At 43.2% G+C, this 26,530-nt stretch overlaps 1 protein-coding gene across 6 annotated transcripts in view; it reads right to left on the bottom strand.

Moving 5' to 3' along the window:
* Window positions 1-26,530, bottom strand: part of LOC106560805 (myocyte-specific enhancer factor 2A) — a 94,948-nt gene that overhangs the window by 26,305 nt on the left and 42,113 nt on the right. For all 6 annotated transcript variants that reach the window (XM_014124111.2, XM_014124112.2, XM_014124114.2 and 3 more), the window contains one exon: window positions 17,381-17,584. In XM_014124111.2, the coding sequence (XP_013979586.1) occupies window positions 17,381-17,584 (204 nt within the window). The remainder of the gene's footprint in view (window positions 1-17,380; window positions 17,585-26,530) is intronic.

Here is a 26,530-nt window from a genome sequence, read left to right as displayed (position 1 = left end):
AACTTAACAATCTAAAAAAAATTGCTGACGCACTAATTGAGTGACTGTCAATGACTGACATAACATGAGAAAAACCGCTGATCAAATGTCGAAATTGCACCTTGTGTATTCTACTATTGTAACTCTCAACAGTTGAGACCCCAACTGAGTTACCCTATCGGCCGGGGGCCCTAAGCAACCGCTTATGTCGCTTATGCCTAGAGCCGGCCCTGTGAATGATACACAACATGTGTAAATGTGCAGTTAGATGCACTTGTGTTTGGTGTGGTACAGAGCAGGGGCATTCTTCTCAACAACGACAAAAAAAAACACCTTCCTGGTTCATTTCCTGTTTACTAAGGCTGCTCTTTAGTTAGGCTCCCGTAAAGGCTGTGTTTACTACGGAAACTATGCACTTTCTCCACCAGACTGCCACAGATCTGATCGGGACCTGCAAATTAAAGTCCCAACCTGCTCATTATGTGAATAGCTGGTTTGGGCTGGTCGGCCATGGCTGTGTGAGATGGGCAGGGCAGCAGGCAGCACTTCCACAACAAGCCTCCAACCAGCCGCACCCCTCTGGCCCTTGGCCGTGATCACTCAGAGAGGGGCCAGTGGAAACACCCAGTGCCAGGGACACTCAGCATTCAGAACAAACCATGGAACATGTTGCACTGAGACTAAATAACACAAAGCCTAACAACGAGTGCTCATATCTAGGTCATTGTCCATAAGAGATGGATTCATAAGTAAATATTGATCACTCTGATTAGAGATGTCCTGAAATGCAACATCACTTAAAATGAGGACATAATCATGCGCGCCTAAGAAAGAGTGAATATTTCCTCTGAGGTGCTCCTAGCTGAGCATGCTAAAGAGTGAATATTTCCTCTGAGGTGCTCCTAGCTGAGCATGCTAAAGAGTGAATATTTCCTCTGAGGTGCTCCTAGATGAGCATGCTAAAGAGTGAATATTTCCTCCGAGGTGCTCCTAGCTGAGCATGCTAAAGAGTGAATAATTCCTCCAAGGCACTCCTAGCTGAGCATGCTAAAGAGTGAATATTTCCTCCGAGGCGCTCCTAGCTGAGCATGCTAAAGAGTGAATATTTCCTCCGAGGCGCTCCTAGCTGAGCATGCTAAAGAGTGAATATTTCCTCCGAGGCGCTCCTAGCTGAGCATGCTAAAGAGTGAATATTTCCTCCGAGGCGCTCCTAGCTGAGCATGCTAAAGAGTGAATATTTCCTCCGAGGCGCTCCTAGCTGAGCATGCTAAAGAGTGAAGGTCTGGGACAGCATGGCCGTTATTCCTCCTTAAATGACTTGGCATGTTTCGGGTGTCCCACAGACGCTGCCCGCAGCTCCCAGTAAATGGATCACTAAATCAGCACATGGCCAAACAGGTGTCTCTCTACCAAACACCTGTCAGGCCCTGGTTCCCCGGCCCAGCCAATCACAAACAGTCTCACACCGACATGGCCTTAGAAGGGGCCACATGGAACCCTGAAGGCCATCAAACATTCCCCCAGCCAAGGATTTTACTCCATAATATAAATACATCAAAGTATTGGTAAAGCAATTCAAATCTTACACAAAACCTAGAAAACAAAACCAACCAACTCTGAACGCATTGGGTACAGATGTCATTTCAATGTATAGTTTTGATTTACATTTGGTTGAGTTGTCAACTAACGTGAAATCAACAAAACATTTCACCATGTCACTGCATTTAGGTGAAAAGTTGGGTGGAAAAAAACATGAAATTATCTTATGTTGATTCAATGTCATCACAATTCTTTTTGGTTTTTGAAATGAAATGGAAACAGCGTTGATTCAAACAGTTTTTGCCCAGTGGGAAGTATGGTAAACAATATCCAAAATAAAACAAGCATCCCTTCTATTGCTTTTCAAATTCTAGCTCTGAAACAAATTTTCAAAAGTCATGTCAAGCTGTGTGGTTGGAGGGGTATGAATACAGTTGAACAGAGAGATTTTCAACAACAACATTTATAATGGAGGTTGGGTGGGGGTGATGGGTCTGTCTGTATACGGGGCTGCAGTCAGAGAGTAGTGACGAGTGAACTTGTTTAATCTGTTCACAAGGCCCGTGGAGGCTCATAAAGTTCAGTGGGAACCAGGCCAGCAGCTATTTTCTCACAGCCATCCAGACCTGGATTGATAGAAATGTGGCTCTATACACCATACATATTAGTCTGGGATTCTGATATCAAACCAGCAGGACATCATAGTGAGTGTGTGAATTTAGCAATAAGAGAACAGGCTTTCTGCTTTTCAGGCCTTGAAATGTGTCTCTTCATTCTTAGTATTGTATGCCAAACCGACATACTGACAAAAACATCTAGTGTACCAAAAACATCTAGAGGCTGAACTGCCAGTGTCTTCCAGTGTGCAAAGGTAGCTACACAGAACATACACCAAGATCCTACTTTAAAAGCCATTATTATTGTATTATAGTCTATATAAAGTATGTATAGTTGAACTATTTCTGCTTCTGTAGCGTTCATCCCCACCCTGCTCATTCTGCACTGTTGTGAATGAGCTTGTTGTGCCTGTTGCCGCACTAAGCAAGGTAGCATGCTAATCCTCATGACATCACCATTGTGTCCGGTCCGTTCCATCTAATGTGCTTATCAAAGGGCCTCTTTGAGTGTGAAGGCAGTTGAGAATCAGCATGGGGAGGCGGCTGATAGCAAGGCTTTCATCTGCTCACAAATATATTTCTCTTATATAACATCTTAAGAGACAAGTCTTTCAGTGTGAGTATGCTCAGATTTTTCCTTTGGTGCTGTAGAATTCACTTGAGGGGGAAAAGGGAACTGTTGGTTGTTCTCGTGGGCACTCTATCTAGTGGCTGTATGTATTGTATGCCATTACCAAGGGCCCTAAAAGCTTTTGCTGTCTACTCCCTGGTACTGGTCATGTTACTGGTATGGGAGTAGGGAAGTAGGGAGGGCTAGATAAGGAAAGTGGTTTTGATTCCCAGACATATCTGGTTTAATCTCATGACCATTCTACATCATCAGTGATCTAAGTGATATCAGGATATGACCTCTCTGTCAGACCATTGTCTGACTCCTCAAATCACAGGAAATACAGCAGCAGGGCCTCCGTCTCAGTTGGATGGGACGGACTGCATTTTGTTTGGTTATTATTATCTGTCTGCAGCTGTTTGGAAAACAATACACAGTCTGTAATCCAATCCCCTCCAAAAAAAGGACAATGGTGAGACTACAGTTAGCTCCAAGCTGACATACCAAAAAGACTAACACGTGCAGATGTATAAAAGTAGAGTGAGCCTAACTGAGCAGTGGTCTGCGTGTGTCTAAAGGAGGCAGACAGAGAAGAGAAAGCCTCCGTCTCAGCTCAATATACAATAAAGCAGATAATTACTGTGGTTGACCGGCTACATTATCACTTTGATAAATATAGCCGCTATATTATTGAATAAGAATCCATTGCACTGCAGCGAGCAATACTTTTCCCTCAGAGAGACAGCTGCTCAGAGACTGTTGATTGATGGACGTGACAAAGATATTAGTTGCCACAGTCAAAGAGAACACACTTTCAATCAGCGGCTTGGATATTTTCAGAAGATTTTGCCAACTGGGAATTGAAGTCCAAATTGAGGATAAAGGCATCTCAAAGTCATCATTATCTACATCTTTAAAAGAATGGGAACAAATGAGACGAACACGTTCCATTACATCCAACTAGCTCTAGACATCTATAGAGCACCATGTGGGTATATTTTAGATGAAAATAAATTACATTCAACATAAAAAGGTGTAAAAAGGTATACAATTTAAGTAAATAACCATTCACTAAGTTCACATCTTTCCCCTACCTCTCTCCCTGTCTCTCGCCCCGTCGCTCTCCCTGTCTCGCTCCCTGTCTCGCTCCCTGTCTCTCCCTCCCTGTCTCCCTCCCTGTCTCTCTCCCTGTCTCTCTCTGTCTCTCTCTGTCTCTCTCTCTCTGTCTCTCTCTCTCTGTCTCTCTCTCCATCTCTCCCTCCCTGTACCCACAGAGTGGATCATTAGCTGTCAGAGCCCTTGAAACCGTACCCCCGCCCTCAACTCCCATTCCTGCTCACTTCTAAAATATTCATAAGGACAATTAGGAGTTCCGATAAGGCGGTGTGGAGGGCTGGGGTGGGCATGGAGGGCTGGGGGCGCGCAGCGAAGGGAAAGGGCAGGATGTGCCAGCAGGACGTCTGTTCTGCAACACTCTATACCCAGACCACAGACCTGGCCTCATCAATCAGCAGCCCTTCCTCCCTCCCTGACACCCCCTCCTCACTAAGGCAGGCTAGGCAGGGAGGGCGGCATGATGCCAGCTAACCCCCTCCTCCTCCTCCTCCTTCCAAGTAGCTCTGCTCTGCCCTCGCCCCTGGGCAGAGGGGTGGGGGTGGGGCACCCCACACTACCCATTGGGGTGGGCTCGTGGTTGTTCCTCTGTCCATACTGGTCACTGTGGTCTCTCATGTCAGCTCTGCGCTACACAGCGGGCATCAAGGCGCTCTAATGGTGGCATGTCTGTCATTAAACTAGTTCAAACCAAATTAGGGCAGCTCATGTCTGACCTATTTTACGTATTCTGACGTTTATGACGTGTCTGGTAAGGTTGTCAGTCTGGCTGTTCCTATATGAACCTGAAAGAATAATGAAGTGGTTATTCTCTGAACATGGTGTTGCATGTTGCCACTGAGCTGCATGTAATGAATTATTTTCATTACAAGTGGTTTGCTCATTGCTTTACAAAGAGTTTTACCATACGCCATGGTAGGCCTGTGCCAGTTAATCAGTGCCATATGCCTCTAGAAACTAAAGAATACATCACTTAAGACATTTTAATAAAGTAAAACACAAAGGAATCATATATCATGGCAATGTTGAAATCATTCAAGTGTTTATGGGATGATGTCAGCTAAATGCAATTCACAGTTGAGATATGAAAACATTTGCCAGAACAATGAGTAAGAGAGCAAAGAATTGTATTAGTAAAGGTCTTCATTCCTGGTGTTACAGTTATTACATTCAATCATGTATTTGAGTGTTGGTGATGCTTTCTCCCTCACGATCTCAAGTTGAATCAATAGGCTCAGAAATCCTCCATTAGCCACGGTTTGATGCCTAGGGATGAGCTCTGGTGTTAGCATTAGCAAAAGGCTGGGGGTGAGACTTGTTGAATGCAATGCAAAGTATTATGCATTGTTTTATACTGAACAAAAATACAAACGAAACATGTAAATTGTTGATCCCATGTTTCATGAGCTGAAAAGAAAATCCCCAAAATGTTCTATACACACAAAAAGCTTATTTCTCTCACAGATTTGTTTACATCCCTGTTAGTGAGCATTTCTCCTTTGCCAAGATAATCCATCCACCTGACAGGTGTGGCATATCAAGAAGCTGACTAAACAGCATGATCATTACACATGTGCACCTTGTACTGGGAACAATAAAAGGACACTGTAATGTGCAGTTTTGTCACACAACACAATGCCACAGATGTCTCAAGTTTTGAGGGAGCAGGCAAATGGCATGCTGACTGCAGGAATGTCCGCCAGAGTTGTTGCCAGAGAATTGAATGTTATTTTCTCTACCATAAACTGCCTCCAACGTTGTTTTAGAGAATTTGGCCGTACGTCCAACCGGCCTCACAACCACAGACCACGTGTAACCACGCCACCCCAGGACCTCAACATCTGACTTCTTCACCTGCGGGATCTGAGGAGTATTTCTGTCTGTAATAAAGACCTTTTGTTGGGAAAAGTTAATTCTGACTGGCTGGGCCTGGCTCCCAAGTGGGTAGGTCTATTCTCTCCCAGGCCCACCCGTGGCTACGCCGATGCCCAGTCATGTGAAATCCATAGATTAGGGCCTCATTTATTTATTTAAATTGACTAATTTCTTTATATGGACGGTAAAATCTTTGAAATTGTTGTGTGTTGCAATTATATTTTTGTCCAGTGTATGTGTAATGAATTAGGTTGAACACTCATGTTGTCATTTCCTATGCCTTTTTCCTTTTCCTGCCAGGAAGTTTTCAATCTTTCTCACTTTCTGGATTCATAAAAGAAGTGTTGCTCTACATGTAATAAGGTGCAAATGATTGCTTTATTTTTCAAATCAAATCAAAGTTTATTGGTCGCGTACACAGTTTAGCAGATGTTATATCGGAACGCTATAAGCTGAATGCTTATGTTACTAGCTCCTAACAATGCAGTAAAATGCCAAATAAGTACACAAATAATTCAAATGTTTTAAAAAGGAACAAAGGAAAAAAGAAAGTCAGTATGAATCCAATTAACAAACCAAAAAGCACTGTAACAGCAATCAAAATGCAATCTATACTATATTATACTATATCATTATACTATATTCTATATTCAGGTCTGTGTACTGTTGCTTGTGTAAGATGCTGCTGCTCATGCTGTTGCTCAGACTCAGGCCATGATGAAGCAGGTAATCCAGCCCAGCGGGCTCTGCCCCCTTGCCAGGAGATAGGTAACCTAGGGACAGGTTGGGATCTGTCTAACTTGCCCCAAGACTGGGTTCAAGAAGTGAACTGCACCCACACCAACCAGTTCTAACACAGGAGTGTTTAACAGCAACAAAAACATCAGTGGTTATATCACAAACATGTCTGAGGACATAAACCACTGAAACACGAGTAAAACCTTTCATTCATACAGAGCCTTTCCCTAAGCTACGGACACAGTACATGAGAAAGAAGCAACATAATACAAATCCTACTCAGATGAGCAGCAGAAGGAAAATGTTATATATAAAAAAAAGAACCAGAATGCTGTGTAATTTGTCATTCAGTCTAAAAAACATGTACTCATGTATCATCTCTCTTTTTTCCTTTGTGAATGAGCGTGAGTGTTATTTGTACAAAGCTGCGAGTGCAGTGCTTCAGCACTTGAGATTAGAGCATGGCTCATTAGTGTCATTGGAGAGTAATGTTTACCGGGGACCGCGATGGCTGTTGTTCTCTCTCCTTTTATTCCACCCTCTCCAAGAAGACCTAGTTTTGAAATGAAAAATACGTATCACACTTGAGAGGGAAAGATGGGGAAAAAACTCTGACGTCAATGAAGCACGACATGTGCCCGAAAACAAAAAACGATTGGCTGTAACCTGGTAACAAGCATCAAAGTGAAGAGTGCAGAGGCTTTGTCGAAGAACAGGGGCAAATGGCTAACACACACACACGCACACACTCTCACACTTCATTGGAGACTCTACTGGTTGTGATAAACTAAGGAAGATTTCACTGTTCGTGTTCTCTGTTTTTCTCAAACACTAACATGGGTTTCCACAGCAACCAAGTCACAGTGAACGTGAGGGAGAAGAGACAATCATAGTCCATTCACGGTTTGTTACATAAATGTGGACTGAAATAGGATGTTCTATGAAAGACTTACATAAAAATTATCACTATTGTTTTTTTCATGGAAGAAAAAAACTCCTAAGACAGCGGTGACCCTGTTTCTAGTGAAAGCCCAGAGGAAAAGGAGTCCTTGTCCTATAAAGAGGTGCACTTTGAAACCCAGCAGGAGACTGGCTACAAAACCATTAGCACTCCTTCACTCAGCGATGCAAAGGAAGGCTTTTCAACCAACATGTGTACTGCACCTCAGTACATGTGAAAGGGTAACGGTTCTGTTATCTAGAACTACAAAGAAGAAATCTGAAAAATGTATCAAACAATATCAAAATATATGACAAGAGGAGCTTAGCTTCTTTCAGAGAACGACAGAAAACATTTGTACAACAAAGCCTGACCAACAACTTGACACTGGAAGTAAAATGGAGTAGTGTTTGTGTCATTCTTTCATCATGTAGTGATAAAGTACAGTGTGTGTTACTGTAAATCAGACTGGACGTATTAGTATCCCTCCCTAGTCACATGTGGAGGCAGATGAAATGCCTCAGGTGAAAGAGGATTGCAGTGCCAAGCATATTTCCTAAAACCACAATTTGTTTTGATGGTGCGGACTGATTGTACTGGTTAAAGTGATGCTTCAAAGGTTTTGTATAATTTCAGACAGCAGTTTTGAAAGTAGTGCTCACGAGCCAAAACTGGTGACTAAGTTACAGGGGCGTAAATAGCATACCCCCCAAAGACATGCTAACCTCCCCTGTTATTGTAATAGGGAGAGGTTAGCATGTATTGGTATTTGGTATTTTATTAGGATGTCTTCGGGATATGATATTTGTGCATCTGTAACTCTCACTCATCATTATTCAAAATTCATTCAGGATAATCTGTAATCATGGTAGCATCCACATTACTGTAGAAGTGTTCAGAAACATATTCTATTCTTATTTACAATAAAAGTGACTCCAAAATGACACAATACATTATTTACTATTCATTTCTATTGGGCACAAAACAATCTGAAACACAACCAAAATAAACAGAAAATGGATCCAACAAGTTGGTAGAGTCACAAGCTTGATGTAGGAATATGGGACCAAATACTAAACTTTTGACTACTTTAATAAACATATGAGTGAATTTCACCCAATACTTTTGCTCCCCGAAAATGGGGGGACTGTGTACAAAAAGTACTGCACTTTAACCTCCTAGTCATTGTATCAAATTCAAAGTGCTGGAGTACAGAGCCAAAACATTTGTCACTGTCCCAATACTTTTGGAGCTCACTGTATTTTTGCATTTTGTATAATACAGTATATTACGAATTTGTAAGTGCTTAAGATCCTGGATTGCATCTTTAAACGACTTTCCTGGAATACACAGCAACACTCAAGCACCTGCACTGAACTGGATACACACAGCAGAGATATTGGTAAATAGCTCTTTGCTTTGTTTTTCAAATCAAATCCATTACCTAAATATGAATATTAGAACAAAATCAAAACAAAATTATTAAAGATAAGCCTAAACATACATGTTCAGGACTGACCCTTGCATTTCCATTTCAAGTCACATTTGCAGAGCACATTCCCAGACACTGACGGCCTCAGTCTTTATAGTATGAATGTATGGGGAGAAATTGACACTTCTATTCATATCCTACTCACTACAGACCAATTCCATAGAGAATCCTGTTGCGACAAATATATCAATACAGAGATGGCTTCTGAGATAAAGTCGCCAATACAGCTTATCAGATACTCAGCTAAATATTACAGTTAGAATATCTCACCATGCATAGTACTCTACTAAACCCCCTCTATGGATATAGTTATACAAACCAGGCATAGGTAGAAATGATTTAATGTATCATAGGTTATAAAAATGAAGGGGAAAGCAAATGAATGTAATTTTAATAAAGCTTGAGAGCCCGAAAGTACATATTTGTTTTGCTGCTGGAATATTAAAATTGGGATCGTCTGGTGTATCAGAATGCCCTGAATCTACTTTAATACATCTATGTCAATAGAACTAACATTTGACTGAGCTTAAGGTGTATTTTTAATATCATGGCTGCTCAGAGAGAGAGCTATAGCTGCATAGCAGTAAGGATGAGAAGGTACTGCTGAAGAAAACAGATGAGGAATTTAGACCATGAGGTAAACTAGTCACAACATGTGATGAAGTACAATTTATGGGAACATATCAAATGAAATTACGGCACTATAAAGATAAAAAGGCTGCTCAGACTGTCTAAATTACTTTGTTAGATATACTGTATGCTTAAACTGAGGAAGAGAGTACTGCCCAACGCGTTCTGAAATCTTGCCAGATTATATCACTTTGCAGGCAGTGTAACCCTGATGTATAGTGTGGACATTGTATGTAGAATAAGTTTAGTAAAAACATGTGTTAATTAGGGGAAATGGGCTTTTAGATTCTCCCTCCAAGCGACCTTACGCAGACGAGCCAGTGCAGCTAACTAAGCGTACCCTTCAGCCATCTCAAATGTCAAACAAGGCTTTAGTGGACCACAGAGGGATTCTGGGCACTGGCCAACCCAAAGTCAAGTCGCTACGTTAAGCACTTGCCAATTAAAATGTAATATTGTCTTTTGTGTTGTCATCTGTGCATATCAAACATAAATTAGGCCCCTGACCCCTTTTAGATTAATCTTCCAAACTTGGTTAATCATCCAGGATTGGGCGAGTCAGTGACATCGCTGGAGCGTGAGGTACAGATGTGGGATCTTAATTTGAGCCAGTTTGCTACAGCAGGAAAAAATCCCGCAGCAACAGAAAATTATCATTATTATGTGGATTATAATAATTTGACATTTTTGTAGGGGTTGATACAATTTTCGTCAGGGCAAATCAAGTCTGACAGTTTAAACTTTAGAAGCCTTTTAAAAACTCAAATACACTACAAGTTTAAATTTCCTGCTGGGCGGGAAAATTCTCTGCAGCAAAAGAGTGATCAAATGAAGATCCTACATCTGTAAGTGCCATGATCCATGTGATGCCAGTAACTTTAAGGCAGGGGAATCTCCTCACTACACGGCAGCTCTATGTTCTTCTGGGACGCAACACTGTGTCATAATATGATACAGTATGGTGATTACTGACTGTTCATGACTCACACAAAATGTCTTTGAAATTTAAACCAAGTATTCAATTTAGACTGAAGCTTGTATTTTTTACACCTTTGTCTTGTTTTATTGAGACAAATACTGTTTGGTGCATGTTTACAGCAGACTTCATTGTATGCACTACTTTCTACTGAACATCGACTACAAAATCCTGGTTCACACCTACCAAGCTATCCACAACTCTGGACCCAAGTGCCTGTCTGACCTCATTCTACCCTCCTGCCCCACACGCACCCTTCACTCCTCCATGTCTGTCCCCCTTCTCAGCCCCGCAGCAGACTAAACACTATGGGTGACAAGGCTTTCAGTTGCACGGCACTTCCAGACACTATTAGGGCTGAGTCTCTTCCAGACACTATTAGGGCTGAGTCTCTTCCAGACACTATTAGGGCTGAGTCTCTTCCAGACACTATTAGGGGTGAGTCTCTTCCAGACACTATTAGGGCTGAGTCTCTTCCAGACACTATTAGGGCTGAGTCTCTTCCAGACACTATTAGGGGTGAGTCTCTGGCCTCCTTTAAGACACAGCTCAAGGCAGTGCTGTTCAGGAAAGCCTTCAAGGACCTCTGCTATTTCTGTTCTCGTGTCCTCCGGATCTGGCCACACCTGTATATAGCGTTGATTGTTGTTAATATTATTATTATTACTGTTATTATATGTTCCAGAGAGCCAGCCCCTCTGGAGGAGTGATTTGTATGAGAGAATTCAGGAGTGGTGACAGCTTCTCTCTGTGCCAGCCAGAGCCTCATGTGACTGTCCCCATTATCTTGGAATGTCACAACTATAGATACACAAGCCTGAATCTGTCTCTGATGCTCCACAGAGGGAGCCACTAGGCTTTGATGTTTATTACAATGTGCTTTACTCACTAAGCCTAAGTCAACAAGAGTATGGTCATAATATTCAACAAAGATTACCACCATCTCACACTAGAACGCTTTTTCAACTATTCATTTCCACGATTGATTCCTGTATTTCAGGAGCAGTTGTGTGTATACAAGTACTAACTGGGAACCCTTGGTGTGGTCACTTTGATTGGAGAGATAAACTAAAATGAAAGGACAAATGTTTCCATCATATCATTACTGCATTATGTGGGCCATTGAAGTGCAGTTGTCGGGCACAAATACATAACATGTCATGCTGTTGCATGGTGTCTGGTGTCCACTGCCTGAGAAGCATGACTCATCCCCATAAATGAAAGGAATACATCTTGTCAAGTGCCAAGAGTGAAAGTCAGCAACATATATGTCTATTTGAGGACTACATCGTTAAATTGATAGCTCCACTATAATAAAATGAAAGAATTTCCATCATGATTTTTGCCTAATCAAATAAAGCATCTGTATTTTGATGGGTAGAGTGAAGGGTTTGAAACAGAGGCTTTCCTTTCCCTCTCTTCCTCTCGCTCTTTCTGTGCAGACAATTTTCTTCACATTCACGTTCTCCGCAGAAGCACCGGGAGGAAGATAATTGATCAATCAGGCAAATTGAACAGTCTGGACGGCTAGCCCACCATAGCAGATGTGCCAATTTGCATTCATTAAGACAGAGATGAGTCTTAATCACTGTACTGGATGTGATTGACAACATAAACAGCCCCTGTCTCAAATCCTCGAACCACTGCTTTTTATAGCTCTTTTCTGTATTTTAAATAGTCATTTCTATATGCAATGGCATTTGTTTTATGATCCATTGCCAATGGTCAATGTGGTTACTACAAGCAGGCTTAGTGGTGAAAGAGCGGAGTGATTTAAATGGAAAGTAGTGGAGTAAAGAGAGAAAAACAGACCCAGTAGACCTGACATTATAAAATGGTCAGGATGTGCATATCTCTTTGGATTATCATTCTGAATGGCGAGTGCCATTCATCATAATAGATGATCATTGAAAGTAACAATACTGATAAATCTCGAGTAATTTTTACGCTCATTTTCTTTAACTGAATGAGTTGTTTAACTTTAGAAAACTCACCAATGACAAATTATTTATTTCCAAAAGCACATTTAACAAAGATGGCCTCTAATGTCGCTGGGAGATAATGGTGCATTTGCATATGACTGATCTTACTCCACAACACGGGCATGTAAAAATACAAACAAAAAAAGTGTAGTCCAACTCTTTACAAGCCCAGGCATGGTATTTGAGTAAAACTGCAGTTCCAAATTTGATTAAGGACATTATTACTAGCCTGGACTAAAGTGTAGCCTACCAGTTGTGTTTAAACTAGTACAGCTGTATAATCCCATGCAATTATATCCACATCTCCTATTTTATGAGATTACTTTAAATGTGTTCAGTCAATGTCAATTTCGTTTAAATGCAAACTTGATTAATCCAAGCATTGCTGCAAACCGTAATTGTGTTGAAATGCTCTAAAGAAAAGCACAGATGGACGTTCCTGTGAAGTTGATTTCAGGGAATCTCAGCTAGACAGTGAGGAGTCTGTATTCAGAGTTACAGTAGAAGGTTATAGAATAGCTAAAGGAAGATTTCATTAGTTGGGGAGGAAGAGGAGAAGGGATGATTTGATTATTTTAATTACCTACAGCAGCATTTTCATTTGAGGTACAAATAGAATTCAATAATATACACAACAACACTGTAGGACTTTCTCCACAGCACCCAAATCCAGACATGAACAGCAGTGGTCTACTATACAGGGTAGTATGACGTATGCAAGCTGGTCTGTCTGTTTCTTTATCACAGTGATATTGATCCAGTTGAAATGCATTTGATCTATCCTCTGTACATCAGTCTTAATACAGATTCTCAGATAAAAGGTTCACAGTAAAGAAAGGGTACCAAAAACTAAAATGATCCTGTAAAAGCAAGCTTTTCTTCTCTACTTGCCCCTGTGTTCACTCAGCACAGGAAAACGGCATGGCAAGGAATGGCGTTTTCTCTGGCAATATATGTTCTATAAAGTCCTTAGAGACCCAGACAGGCTTGCCCTAACCTCTGAGGAAAAGAAACAGTACATCAATCCATCCAGCATAGCTACTCAGTAAATAAAAGGTTGCTCTGAGAGCTGGGTCTTTGAAAGGCGAGACGCAGATGAGATCAGATGGGAACAGGGAGACTTCTAATCAGACGGAGAAGTGGACGTGATCCACAAAGGGAGATTTCATGCAACAGTTCACCTGTCGCCCGGAGTGTTGCTGCAGTTCAGACCACCACACACACACACACACACACACACCGCACACACATTTATGCTCAGGCACAGCGATCTGAACCTGCTGCTCTGGTCTCCACAGCGAGCCAAGTTTGAGACAAAATCCATAGCCCTCCACTGGGTTATCAAACTGTGCCCCAGGCATGTCTCCATCTGAGGAAAACATGGCAATTGCTCTCCCACACTGCAAGGCCCAGCCTTTATCTACAGATGGTACTACTGAGCAGGAATGTGACCTTTGATTTGGCTTCGCACATGGAATTGGAACGTATGCTGCCCAATGAAAACTCAGAAAGGATTTGCTTGGTCTCTCAAGCGAGGCAGGTGAGCAAATGACTGTGTGGCAATTATCAGTTTAATGCAATTTCTACATTTAGAGGAGTGTCAGGGTGAGTGTCTCCGTGTGAGATACATTACTACAGAGACCAGGCTGCTGAGGGGAGGACGGCTCATAATAATGTCTGGAACAGAGTAAATGGAATGGCATCAAACACATGGAAACCATTCCACTTATTCCACTCCAGCCATTACCACGAGTCCGTCCTCCCCAATTAAGGTGCCACCAACCTCCTGTGACAGAGAGAGGGAGCGAGAGAGAGAGAGAGAGAGAGAGGGAGAAAGTGAAAGACACACAGAGAGAGAGACAGAGAGAGAGAGAGAGAGAGAGAGAGAGACGAGAGAGAGAGAGAGAGAGGGAGAAAGTGAAAGACACAGAGAGAGAGACAGAGAGAGAGAGACGAGAGAGGGGATGAGGGAGTGAGATATATCTATCCATTATAGACCCATTCTGTGCTTCTCTCACCCATTTACACTAAGAAGGGAACTATTGCTTCATTAGGCATGCAGTCATCCTATATCCCAATGACACTGACTACACCCAGATAGGGAAGCAGCAGACAGACAGCCAACCAGACAGATAGACATTCAGATCAATGCATAAAATACAATTTGTGCTTTTGTCTTTTCAAAAGGATAGTCCATGTTTTAATGATAAAGATCACATCTATTGGCCATCTCTGTGTTCTGTAAGAATGAAATGACATTCTGAACATTTAATTTGTCTTTTATTGAAGACGCCACCTGGCTTTCTCTATATAAACACTTCACAACAGGATGCAGCCAACAGCCTGGGCTAGATCAGATAAGCCCACAGCAGACACTGAGCTCTATCTAACGGCTCTGACATTTGCTCTTGTGCCGCAGCACTTTTTGGAACAGTGAATGGTGGGTAGTGTGGAAATGCTCAGAATTGGAGCCTGGACAGGCCTGGTTACTTCTGCTCTGCTTCTTCACTTCTGAACCTTGGTCACATAGCCAGCAGGGCTAGAGGGATTTGCACATATCTGCACAGATGCTGGCCGAGTGAGCAGGGACAACGCTGCATTGTTCTCCCCTTTCGATCACGCAGCAAGAGCAGGGCAGTATCCTTGCGAGTGGCTAGAGGGGCTATGAGGGACATGAACAGATCGCCACCAGCTTGTACTACACTTCAGTTAGTGGCAGTGCCCCCTAGAGATGACACTGCCCTGCAGAGTACAGTAAATGCCAATTACAAGATACAGCTAACATATACATCAATAAACTACAATTGCAAAAGACATACACTACTGTACTGTAGAATCTGTACGGGAATCTCTACAAAAAGGAAAAGCCTATTTACTAAGAGCAAATAGCAAATGATGAATCCTCTTCCATCTGTGAGAAACAGTTTTAGTTGTTGTGCTTAGGTCCTGATGAATCCAAGAAGGACTCCCGAGTCACGCCAGAAAACAATCATGGGGTCACTTTTACATAATTTTGGAGTGTGTCCATGTATTTTTAATGCAGGTGAGACTCTGCTTAGCTCAGAGGGAGAAAGCTCAGGGCCCCTGGTGGAGGACTGAGGCTGCTGGATGCCAGAGCACTGTTTTGCAGCTCTGCCAAGCAGGTAATTTACTAGCAGCAGTACCATGAATAAAATATACCAGGCACATCTGACTCCTTTCATGCTATTGGATGCTAAGTGAAAGACTTTTAAAAACATGGGATTCTTGGAATTTATGTATCATACTCTGTATCCCTTTCCTGCAGTCAAATGACTAGTGGCCTCATGGGTGGAATGTTATTCATATTTTTCATAATTTCATAATACACGCAGATAATTAGGTGTTTCTATGTCAAACGTTTTTGTTATATTTCTTCTGTGATGTATATCAAGTGTAATATTGGGATACAAACTCAAAACGTAGTACATTTCCACTCTATATCTGACATGGTACAGGTGTCTTTCTGTTTTTTGAGTCCATAACCATGTGTGTGAGGTATATACATTTTTTCAAAATAGATTTGTTTAAGACTATCAAGAAACCCTGATTTAGCCCACCACAGTAAGAGGTTAAGCTCCTGATGTTTCTTTGTCGGACAGAGTAATAATAAGGTACAGTGCCTTCAGAAAGTATTCACACATCTTGCATTTTTTCACATTTTGTTGTATTATAAAGTGGGATGAAAATTGATTTAATTGTTATTTTTGTCGACGATCTATAAGAATTACTCTGTAATGTCAAAGTGGAAGAAAAAATATAAATTGTTTCTATTAATTAATTTAAACACTATTATAAACTAGGTGGTTCGAGCCCTGAATGCTGATTGGCTGACAGCTGTGGTATCTCAGATCGTATACCACGGGTATGACAAAACATGTATTTTTACTGCTCTAACTACGTTAGTAACCAGTTTATAATAGCAATGAGGCACCTCGGGGTTTGTGATATATGGCCAATATACCACGGCTAAGGGCTGTGTCCAGGCACTCCGCGTTGCGTCGTGCAGAAGAACAGCCCTTTGCCATGGTATATTGGCCAAATACCACACCCCTTTCGGCCTTATTGCTTAAATATATCTTGATTAGATAAGTATTCAACCCCCAAAGTCAATACATGTTAGAATCACCTTTGGCAGCGATTACAGCTGTGAGTCTTTCTGGGTAAGTCTCTAAGAGCTTTACACACCTGGCACAAAATCGTGGCATAAAACATCTAAAATCTTAGTCTGCAAAGGCCTTTAGTGAAGAATTAAGACACTAGCTTCAGAAAACAGGTTCTGAATAGGTTGAAAAACCACAAGTACGTCAGTAAGAGGTATTTGTATCCCGAAGGATCACATAATCACCCCCATTTTCTTTTCAGTGGTGCTCTTGGCCGACAGATTAGGTAGGCTGGCATAACAAGTGGGTTCTTCTTCTTCTGTGAGTGTTTGGGCATGTAGACGGTTACTAGCTGCCAGGAAGACCAAGTGCTGCTGGAATTCTCTCCAACACTCTTAGAGCCAATATGAATCTCTAAAGTATGTTCACTACACAATGCTATGTAATTAAACCTAACATTTAAATAATTTTTGTCTTAAATGGTGGTATAATAATTCTGCCATTCATCCATGCATGTATCTACAGTCCTGTATCTGGAGGAAACAGGGTTTCCATGCTGTTTGGACAGCTACTGAGTATAGGCCTGTGCTGAACTCATCTCTCATAGCTGAACTTATCAGAGGCTGCAGACGTCCTCTGCCTGACTGTTAACTAAAAGGAAACTGTTACCGGCCCTTCAGTTTCCATTTACCAAACAGTGCATTTTTCCAACATAAGCATATACATGGTTTTCCTGCCATGGCACAGTGAAAATGTGAAGCCACTCACCTCGACAATGTCAGAGTTAGTTCTGCTCTCGTGGGGCTCGTTGTACTCAGTGTATTTGAGCAGGACCTTGTCCATGTCTGTGCTCGCATACTGAAAGAGTTTGTTTGAGCTATTGAATATGATCAGGGCTATCTCACAGTCACATAGAACGCTGAGCTCATAGGCCTTCTTCATTAGCCCAAACTTCCTCTTCGTGAAGGTAACCTGAGGAGACACAGACCAACATCCTCAGTTACACCATGGAACAAAATCAGATTCAAAAATTACTATTCAAATCCAGAAAATATGCATAAATAAATCCACACATCATTTAGTATGCATGTATAAAAGACGGTGCTTAAACAGAATTGGAAATGATGTTGAACAGCAGCCTGAGGGTGTTTTTACTGCTTCGATAAGGGGTCAGGCTGCAGCTGCAAAGTTTCAGAACTAAAAATAAGACACTTTCCTATCTCCATCTCTCATAATACACAAGTCATAAGTGTATCCCTTTAGGAAAACTACAGTGAGGATATGAGGCTGGTGTGACTGGTTAGCAGGCCAGAGGTCAGGCAGTGTAAAGTCATGTAGCGGTTCAGTAAGCTGAATCAGGGCGTTGGGAACAGGGATCCATACATTAGATTAGCTCCTGACTCCATGTACGGTACGGACAGCAGTCCCTCCCTGCCCCTGCATCACTCTGCCTGTAACACGAGCCCACAGACAGGACTGCAAGTTATGCATCACTCCAGTGGTACCGACACCTAACCCTCTCTGCAGACTTTCTGTCCTGCATCTCTCCATCTCTGTCTCTGTGGTTTCCTGTAGCTGATACACATGTCATTATGTAACACTGCGTTATTGCCTTTGCAGTACTGTATGCTATGACCCTCTTTCATTGTAAAACCTGATCCAGGGAAACAAGGAGAACGTACAAGCTGTTCTGTAATGTTGTTTATGTGAAACACCTCCTCAATAGCATTTATGCAAGCTTATCATCCTCACAGTGTGCATCATGTAAAGTGCATTCAGTTACAGTACAATGAGAGCTATGCTATGGATATGCCAGTGAAAGCTGTGCTTCAGGCCAAAGGAGAGTGAATGTGTCTGTATTCACTTCTGCCAATTTCACTGACCTACTAAGAGGAGCTGAGCAGATGAGCTGGCTTTGTTCAACTTTAATTGGTCACAGCTTGCGGCTACCCTCATTTAAAATGGCATAATGCAATATAGTCCTATGAGTTGCATAGCTTATCTGTCTCCACTCAGACAGTGGGGTCACTCCAACTGTGAAAAATGAATTTCAAATGTTCCACACTACAGGTAATTACACAGGTCCATTATAACTCTGGGAGACACACAGACCCATTCCACATGTAATTTGACAGTCACTGCTCCCATGTCAGGTGTGGACATGATGACAAAACCAAATACCAGAATGACATTCCCTAAAATGACACGTTTTAATAGTATGAGTTGCAAGTATTAGAACATGTTAAAGGCCGAGTGCCGTCGAAATTCTGTTTTTCCTGTGTTTCGTATCATATTGTACAACAGCTGATGAAACTAACACTGTAAGTGTGAAAAAGTCTGATCAGTGTTATTTCCTGACAGTTGCTGGTTGAAAATACAATCTACACAGCACCTTCTAATGAGCAGGTTGTTTATTTTTACCCCCTTTTTCTCCCCAATTGTTAGTTACAGTCTTGTCCCATCGCTGCAACTCCTGTACGGACTCGGGAGAGGCGAAGGTCGAGAGCCGTGCGTCCTCCGAAACACGACCCTGCCAAGCTGCACTGCTTCTTGACACACTGCTCAGAAGCCAGCCGCACCAATGTGTCAGATGAAACACTGTACACCTGGCGACCGTGTCAGCGTGCTCTGCTCCCGGCCCGCCACAGGAGTCGCTAGAGCACGAAGAGACAAGGACATCCCGACCGGCCAAACCCTCCCCTAACCTGGACGACGCTGGGCCAATTGTGAGTCGCCTCAAGGGTCTCCCGGTCGCGGCCAGCTGAGACACAGTCCGGTATCAAACCAGAAAATGCAGTAACGCAGCTAGCACTGTGATGCAGTGCCTTAGAACGCTGCACCACTAGGGAGGCCCTAATAAGCAGGTTTTGCATGCGTGGAGTTTCGGCTTGTAAATTAGTTAATTCACCAATAAAGAGAGTTCCACCACTTTTCAACCTCAAATACATTATCTCCAGCACCATACCAGTGTCTACATATGTGAAAACTGTATGTTTCTATGATCTGTGGTTAAATAGATAAGAACGGTCCTAAACAATGCTTGTACGTGACAGGGTAGGACTAAATGTAAGAAAATCATTTTCTAAACCTGCAACGAGTTTCCAGCCAAACGGAATGTATTGTTTTGCTCCCCACGTCACTGTGAATCTCACAGTGTTTCAAAATCCATGCTTTGGATTTTGATGATGTCATCAGGTTGAACTTTCTTACTTTAGATTTTTTTCTACAAAACGTAGTGCGCCATTTTCACATATGTAAACACTGGTAATGTACTGGAGATAATGAAAATGATGTAGAAAATGTTTGTAATTGCCTATTAATTGTTACCCAGAAATGATTTGATATTGATGTAAAAACGTCTGCATTCACAGTAAGTTTGACATATGGATGTATACGAGTCCTGCTGGAGAGCAACTCCTCTCTATATTGGTTTTGTGCATGTCATAGTGCTTATTTGTGCTGTGGAGGCAATACGCTCCATGAGGGCAGACAAGGGTATGTGCCGTCTCTGTATCCTTGGTCCACAGAGGACCATTCCCCACTCCGTTCTCATCAGACCTGACTATAACACAGTACAGTAGGCTACAGTAGCTCCTGGTGCAGGTTAATGGACCTGTGTGTGACAGGTCAAATCACCTGACACTGACCTCCCTTGACTCACACTCCTTCTCAGAGCTGCTTGCTTGCTTACTTGTTTGTTTAATCGGCTGGAAAGCACCGACTGTCATGTGGGGAAATGATTAACAAATGGACTGCATTTTAGCAGATGAGTGTGTCTGCTAAGCTAAGCCATGGAGGGAGGGAGCATTACCTTTCAGCAGGAAGCAGGAAGCTAACCCTGGGTGAATGAACTGAACTGGTGAGCTGGGACTTTGTTCCACCTGGCTGGGCTGGCTCTCGGTGTGCTGAGTGGAAGAGCAGGGCCACAGCGCTGTGCTGACCCAGGCTCCTGCTTCATTTCACCCAGAGGAGCACAGAGACCCTGCTTCGTTCCGCATCGCCCCTGCAGAGCCAGCTGCTTACTCTTAAAGAGGAGTGTTCCCTATTCTATTGTATTGTCTGTATCCTTGCACTGACTGGACATACTGTAGGAAACATGTCTGACATGGTTTCTGTACTGTATGCCCTGATCAAAGAAGAGAATACAGATAGGGCAAACAATATGTCCACATACTGTGCTTCATACTAATGTACAACAAGGTATATCTTCATCATAAAAAAGCTCTTAGATGCAGCGAGACAATGCCCTTTGTGTCATAACTATCAGTAGCCTACACCGCAGAGTCGAGTCCTTGCTGAGGCGTGGGCCTTTGGGTTGACACCCCCCACCCCCTGTCCTCTATGGGGTGACTACCTGGTGAGACAGTGGAAAACCACAGACATCCTTGAGGTCACGTGGGCTATTCTGTAGGCAGGGTTTTCTATTGCTCACCGCGTCAAAGACACCCACACACATAGACACCATTCTATGGGTTCCTGAAGAATTTGGATGGTGCTTCAAGTGTAATGATTATGTTTAGTTAATGTACCATCTAATTCGTGCAATGACAGTGACAGCGAAAGGAGTATCCAATGTAAATCATGTGGAACAAACTACTTTAGGGTACCACAAGTTACTAGTGTGCTACTATTATCCCCTGGAAGCAATCAACTGCAAATATAGAAAAAAATCTAATGACTCAACTATTTTAAACTCTAAATGTAAAATGGATCCATTTCTCCAACTTTCTGCAGCCTTTGATAAGGTCATTATAATAACCCACACAATGCCTAGCAGACAGACAGTAATTATATTAGCATTTCTCACCTGATTGTGTGCCTGGCTGAAAACCTTGACCTTTTCAGATTCTCTCTCACTGCTAGTGACGAGCTGGGGGTGCTAATTCTGCTCTCATAGAAAACTTTCTCCAACTACTTTTCCTTCAGGTCTCCACCCCTCATCCTATCTATGAACTGCATGCCTCAGGCCTCGTGCTTCCGAAATTCTCAATTGACAACTGTAGTTAGTAATTAAATGTGGGAAGATGAACGAAGAGAATATTCAATAGAATGTTTAGCTTGGTCAAGTGGTTTTATGTGTTGAACTACTATACTGTATAGCATTTGTTGCCAGAGATCAAGCTGAGTGCATGGTCATCTTGCTCTGCCATGATATGAACTGTATACCTACATGATCCTGTCTCCAGAGAATGACAATGATGGAGGGACCTGTCACTCATCGGGTTTCCAGGAGGAGCTATCAATTTCCAGGAGTCAACATGCCATCAGGGCTGGCTTTGGGGTGATTGAGGTGATGCCGAGTCATTGAGGGAAAAGGGAGATGGAACTCCATGTCCACTCTAATGGTCTCCATGGCAGACAGGGGTGTGGAAGGATGGGTAGGCTTGGTTGGCTGCAGAGCATGTGCGCCCTGACACCAGCTGTGAGAGTGACCCGGGCCCCCTGGCTCCTTGGCTGTGCAGTACTAGTGTACAGTACTAGGCACAAGGCCTTCCCTCCTGTCCTGTCTGGCTGGATCAGCTCTCACAGGGAGGATGGACAGCTCCAGGACCCCTGTGCCAATGGACCACCGCAGGATCAAGAGGCCTGGCCCACCAGCTGGGCTTGACCTTGGAACCTAAGTGGACAATCCTTCCCATTAGACCACAAGAAATGAGCCCACCGCTCCGACCTCCTCTGCTATGTCTACATTGAAACTGGATGTATAGAGTTTACTCGGCTGAGCCGGTGAGAGGACTGGTGCTAGAAAATAATGTCATTATCATTCATTATTGGACGTAATTTGAATCATTAAATTCATAACGGTCTGTCTGTCCTGATGGGTAGAAAAGGTTGAATAATCTCATTGGCTCTGCTTTTCAATCTGACAACAGGAGCAGACCATTATACTTCCCTCACTAACCTCTTGCTAATACTTCACCATTGGAAAACAAAACATAATTTTCCCTGTTTCACATATAGCTGCTACCCTCTCATTTGTAAGGCAGTTAAACATTATATTTTTTCAAACATGCGTCATAGACGCACTCCACCTAGCCTCCCCTGTTTTCCACCACTTCACCTTCCTTTATTCTCTCCATTCTCTACCAACAAGGTTTTTACCTGTTAAATAAATAATGGAGTTGGCCCTGGAGCTTTCAGAGTTTCAGAGTGGGGAGAGAAAGAGATGAAAAATAGAGATGTGCTCTGCTGCTCCCTGGTGAGAGAGGGAGAGGGAGAGGGAGAGGGAGAGAGAGATAGGGAGAGGGAAAGAGAGAGCAGCACGCTGCCCACAGCAAGGGCAGGCAACCCTCCACCCAGCAGAAAAATCATCAAACTTTTAATGACTTGGGCAATTACCCCCAGTGAGCCTGCTTAATGGCATCCAGAGGACGTCATTAGACACGAGGAGCTAACTACGTAGCGTTCCCTGGGCCAGACACAGCCAGTCACACTTTATTTTTTTAAATATTTGTTTCTTACAGTAGTGACATTTATTTTCATGCTTTATCGTAACTGGTCCCCCGTGGGAATCGAACCCACAACACCGCCTTTGCAAGCGCTGTGCTCTACCAACTGAGCCACCACAAAACAAGGTCACTCTGTACCTTCCAATGTCCTTTCACTGGGAGGGAGACCCCAGCACATGCTGCTACTAAAAAGCCCCATCGTCTCCTCCATGGACTCTCACATAGTCTTTGTCTCCTAGAACAACATAACAATCACAACAGAATCAGGCCACAACAGAGAGTTTCTCTGTTTGAAAGGCACTTCTCATCAGGTCATGTGAGGCAAATTATATTATTAAACCAGATCCCCCTCAGGGAATCATCTCAGAACATTCCCCTACTCTTGAATTATTCAGCCAGATTCTCTAAATGAGACAGGTGTGTGTTATCATTAGGAGTAGTAATTGTAGGGTGGTGCACTTGGGTAAATCAGGCCTTTCACTGGCTGGGCTGAGCTGAGGATTGATCCATCCATAGTGATTCTGTTGTCGAGCTCCATTATAGAATTCATCGTTTACACAGGTTTGCAATTAGTATGTCAGGCAGGCTGTTCTGCTCAGTGAGAGTGGCTGAGCTGAGGTTTCTACCTGACAGGACCTCAGCCGCCATCTTTCAAACACCTAGAGTATGAAGAGAAGGAAGGCAGTAGAACCAAGGGGGGGACCTAGGGTGAGCATCATAAAATTATTCTAGGGTCATGAAATCTATTCATGAAAAAGTGATTTGGTTATTAATACATTTTAGAGAATTGAAAGATGAGTCAATCCAAAGGAAAGCAAAGAAACATCCTAGAAATGACATAGTTTACATGCTCTGCCTGATCTCTGCATGGGCTCTGCCTGAGCTCTGCCTGAGCTCTGCCTGAGCTCTGCGTGGGCTCTTGAGGCTAATCTTTCTGCCATAAAGCGTGAAAGGTCAATAACCCTTCCAGAGCACTTCCAGTGTTGATGTTAGGAGAACACCCCTGCTGCTGTCCCCGTGCAGCGTCCTGTATTACCACACGATTTTATTAGGAATTACGGAAAATTTCAAAAATGTTTCTATGCTCCTAAACCCCTCTGATGCATTATTGGACTGTCTGTCTAAGTGGGAGAGCGAGGTAGAGCTAGAGCGAGGTAGAGCTAGAGCGAGGTAGAGCTAGAGTGAGGTAGAGCTAGAGTGAGGTAGAGCGAGGTAGAGCTAGAGGGAGGTAGAGCTAGAGCGAGGTAGAGCGAGGTAGAGCTAGAGCGAGGTAGAGCTAGAGTGAGGTAGAGCTAGGGTGAGGTAGAGCTAGAGTGAGGTAGAGCTAGAGCGAGGTAGAGCGAGGTAGCGCTAGAGCGAGGTAGAGCTAGAGCGAGGTAGAGCGAGGTAGAGCTAGAGCGAGGTAGAGCTAGAGCAAGGTAGAGCGAGGTAGAGCTAGAGCGAGGTAGAGCGAGGTAGAGCTAGAGCGAAGTAGAGTTAGAGCGAGGTAGAGTGAGGTAGAGCTAGAGCGAGGTAGAGCGAGGTAGCGCTAGAGCGAAAGCTACGTCACCAGGTTATGCAGCCCCCCACTCTCACTGCAGCGCTAGATAGAACTTTGTGGAATAATGCAAATCTACGAAAAATATAAACATCCTGTCACAGAAATTACTAAATTCTGGAAGTCCAATTGATTGTGAGATATGGCATATACATTTTATGTGATAAACTTGGGTCACGGGTTCACAATTTGACCTTTTCTGAGACCTCTGCCAAGCAAGGAGGACAGGAGCCGACCTAATCCTATCTCCCACTTTTACCTTGCGACCCCATTGGAAATAATTTCACCTGTCAACAACGTTATAGTGTATTATGCAATATATTCCAAAATCCAAACCAAATACATGACATCAATTAGGCGATTAAGGTTGTGAGCACAGTGTTTATGATCAGATTGACAATGATCTTATTTTTTTCTCCCCAATTGGTAGTTAAGGTCTTATCCCATCGCTGCAACTCATATACGGACTCAGGAGAGGCGAAGGTCAAGAGCCGTAAGTCCTCTGAAACACAACCCAACCAAGCCGCACTGCTTCATGACACAATGCCCACTTAATCCAGAAGCCAGCCACACCAATGTGTTGGAGGAAACACCATACACCTGGTGACTGTGTCAGCGTGCACTGCACTCGGCCCACCGCAGGAGTTGCTAGTGCACAAGGACATCCCTGCCGGCCAAATCCTCCCCTAACCCAGACAACGATGGGCCAATAGTGCACCGCCCCATGGGTCTTCCAGTCGCGGCCGGCTGCGACAGAGCCAGGACTCGAACCCAGACTCTCACTTGCGACTGCGAAGCAGTGTCTTAGACCACTGTGCCACTCGGGAGGCCGACAATGACCTTCTAATGTATTTGTGTGGTTACAATGCCATCTTTAGAGCGCAACATTTTCTGCTTGGTTTCCAGTGCATTGAAAAACGAATGAAATAGACTACTACCAAGGTCTGATGATGCTTCTGACAATATAGTAAAGGTGTGTTGTGTTGGGTGATGTGCTAAAGTCTGTAGGCTATTTTGAAAACTGCCGGTGTGTTGTGTTTATGAGGAGTCCCCTCCTGCGTGTGTTGTTGCATGAGCTGACTGCTGTTTCCTCCTTGCTTGGCAGAGATCTCAGAAAATGTAAAAATGTGAACCCACGACCCAAATTGATCATATAAAATGTATATGCCATATCTCACAATCGACTGGACTTCCTGAATTTAGTATTTTTTCGCTGTGACAAAACGTTTACATTTTCTGCATATTTGCGCTGTAATGAGTGGGGGGCTGTGTACCCTGTGACCTAGCTCTAGCTCTAGCTCTAGCTGAGTGAGAGAGGTGCACACTTTGACAGACAGTCCTACAACAAATCAGAGGGGTTTAGGAACATAGTCACATTTTAGAAATATGCCGTTATTCACCATTAATGCTATGAATACGGATTGCTGGCGGTGAAGCCATGCGAATAAAGATTCTAACTGTCTTCTGATAATGAGCCTGAATGCTAATGGCCGTTCCCCCTTGGTTAGGAGCACACCCCAGGGAAAGGGGACTGTGAGTTTCATGGTCCATAAAGAGAAGATACACACACATCACATTATCATGGGGAAGTTTTATTGTAGCAGCACTCCCAGTGTTTTCACAGTGTGCCCTATTCTCATAGAAGAGTAATGGCAGCGCCTGGGCTCTTCTGATAACCATTCTGGGAGATGAAGAAGTGTGACATTTCAAAATCGTATTGGGCAAAAAAACAAGGCAACGGTAAACATGCCGTCTCCCACGAATGATGCAGCGCCCCCCTTAGGCCAATCAGTGTGATTTTGTAAATTATGGATCTCTATGGTAAGTCGCATCATGTGAGAATGCTATTCATTGACTACAGCTCAGCGTACAACACCATAGTACCCTCAAAGCTCATCACTAAGCTAAGGATCCTGGGACTAAACACCTCCC

Source organism: Salmo salar, chromosome ssa10, assembly GCF_905237065.1.
Source record: "Salmo salar chromosome ssa10, Ssal_v3.1, whole genome shotgun sequence".
NCBI lineage: Eukaryota > Metazoa > Chordata > Actinopteri > Salmoniformes > Salmonidae > Salmo > Salmo salar.
Note: the sequence above shows the minus strand (reverse complement) of the source record. Positions and strands in the feature narration are given on the sequence as shown.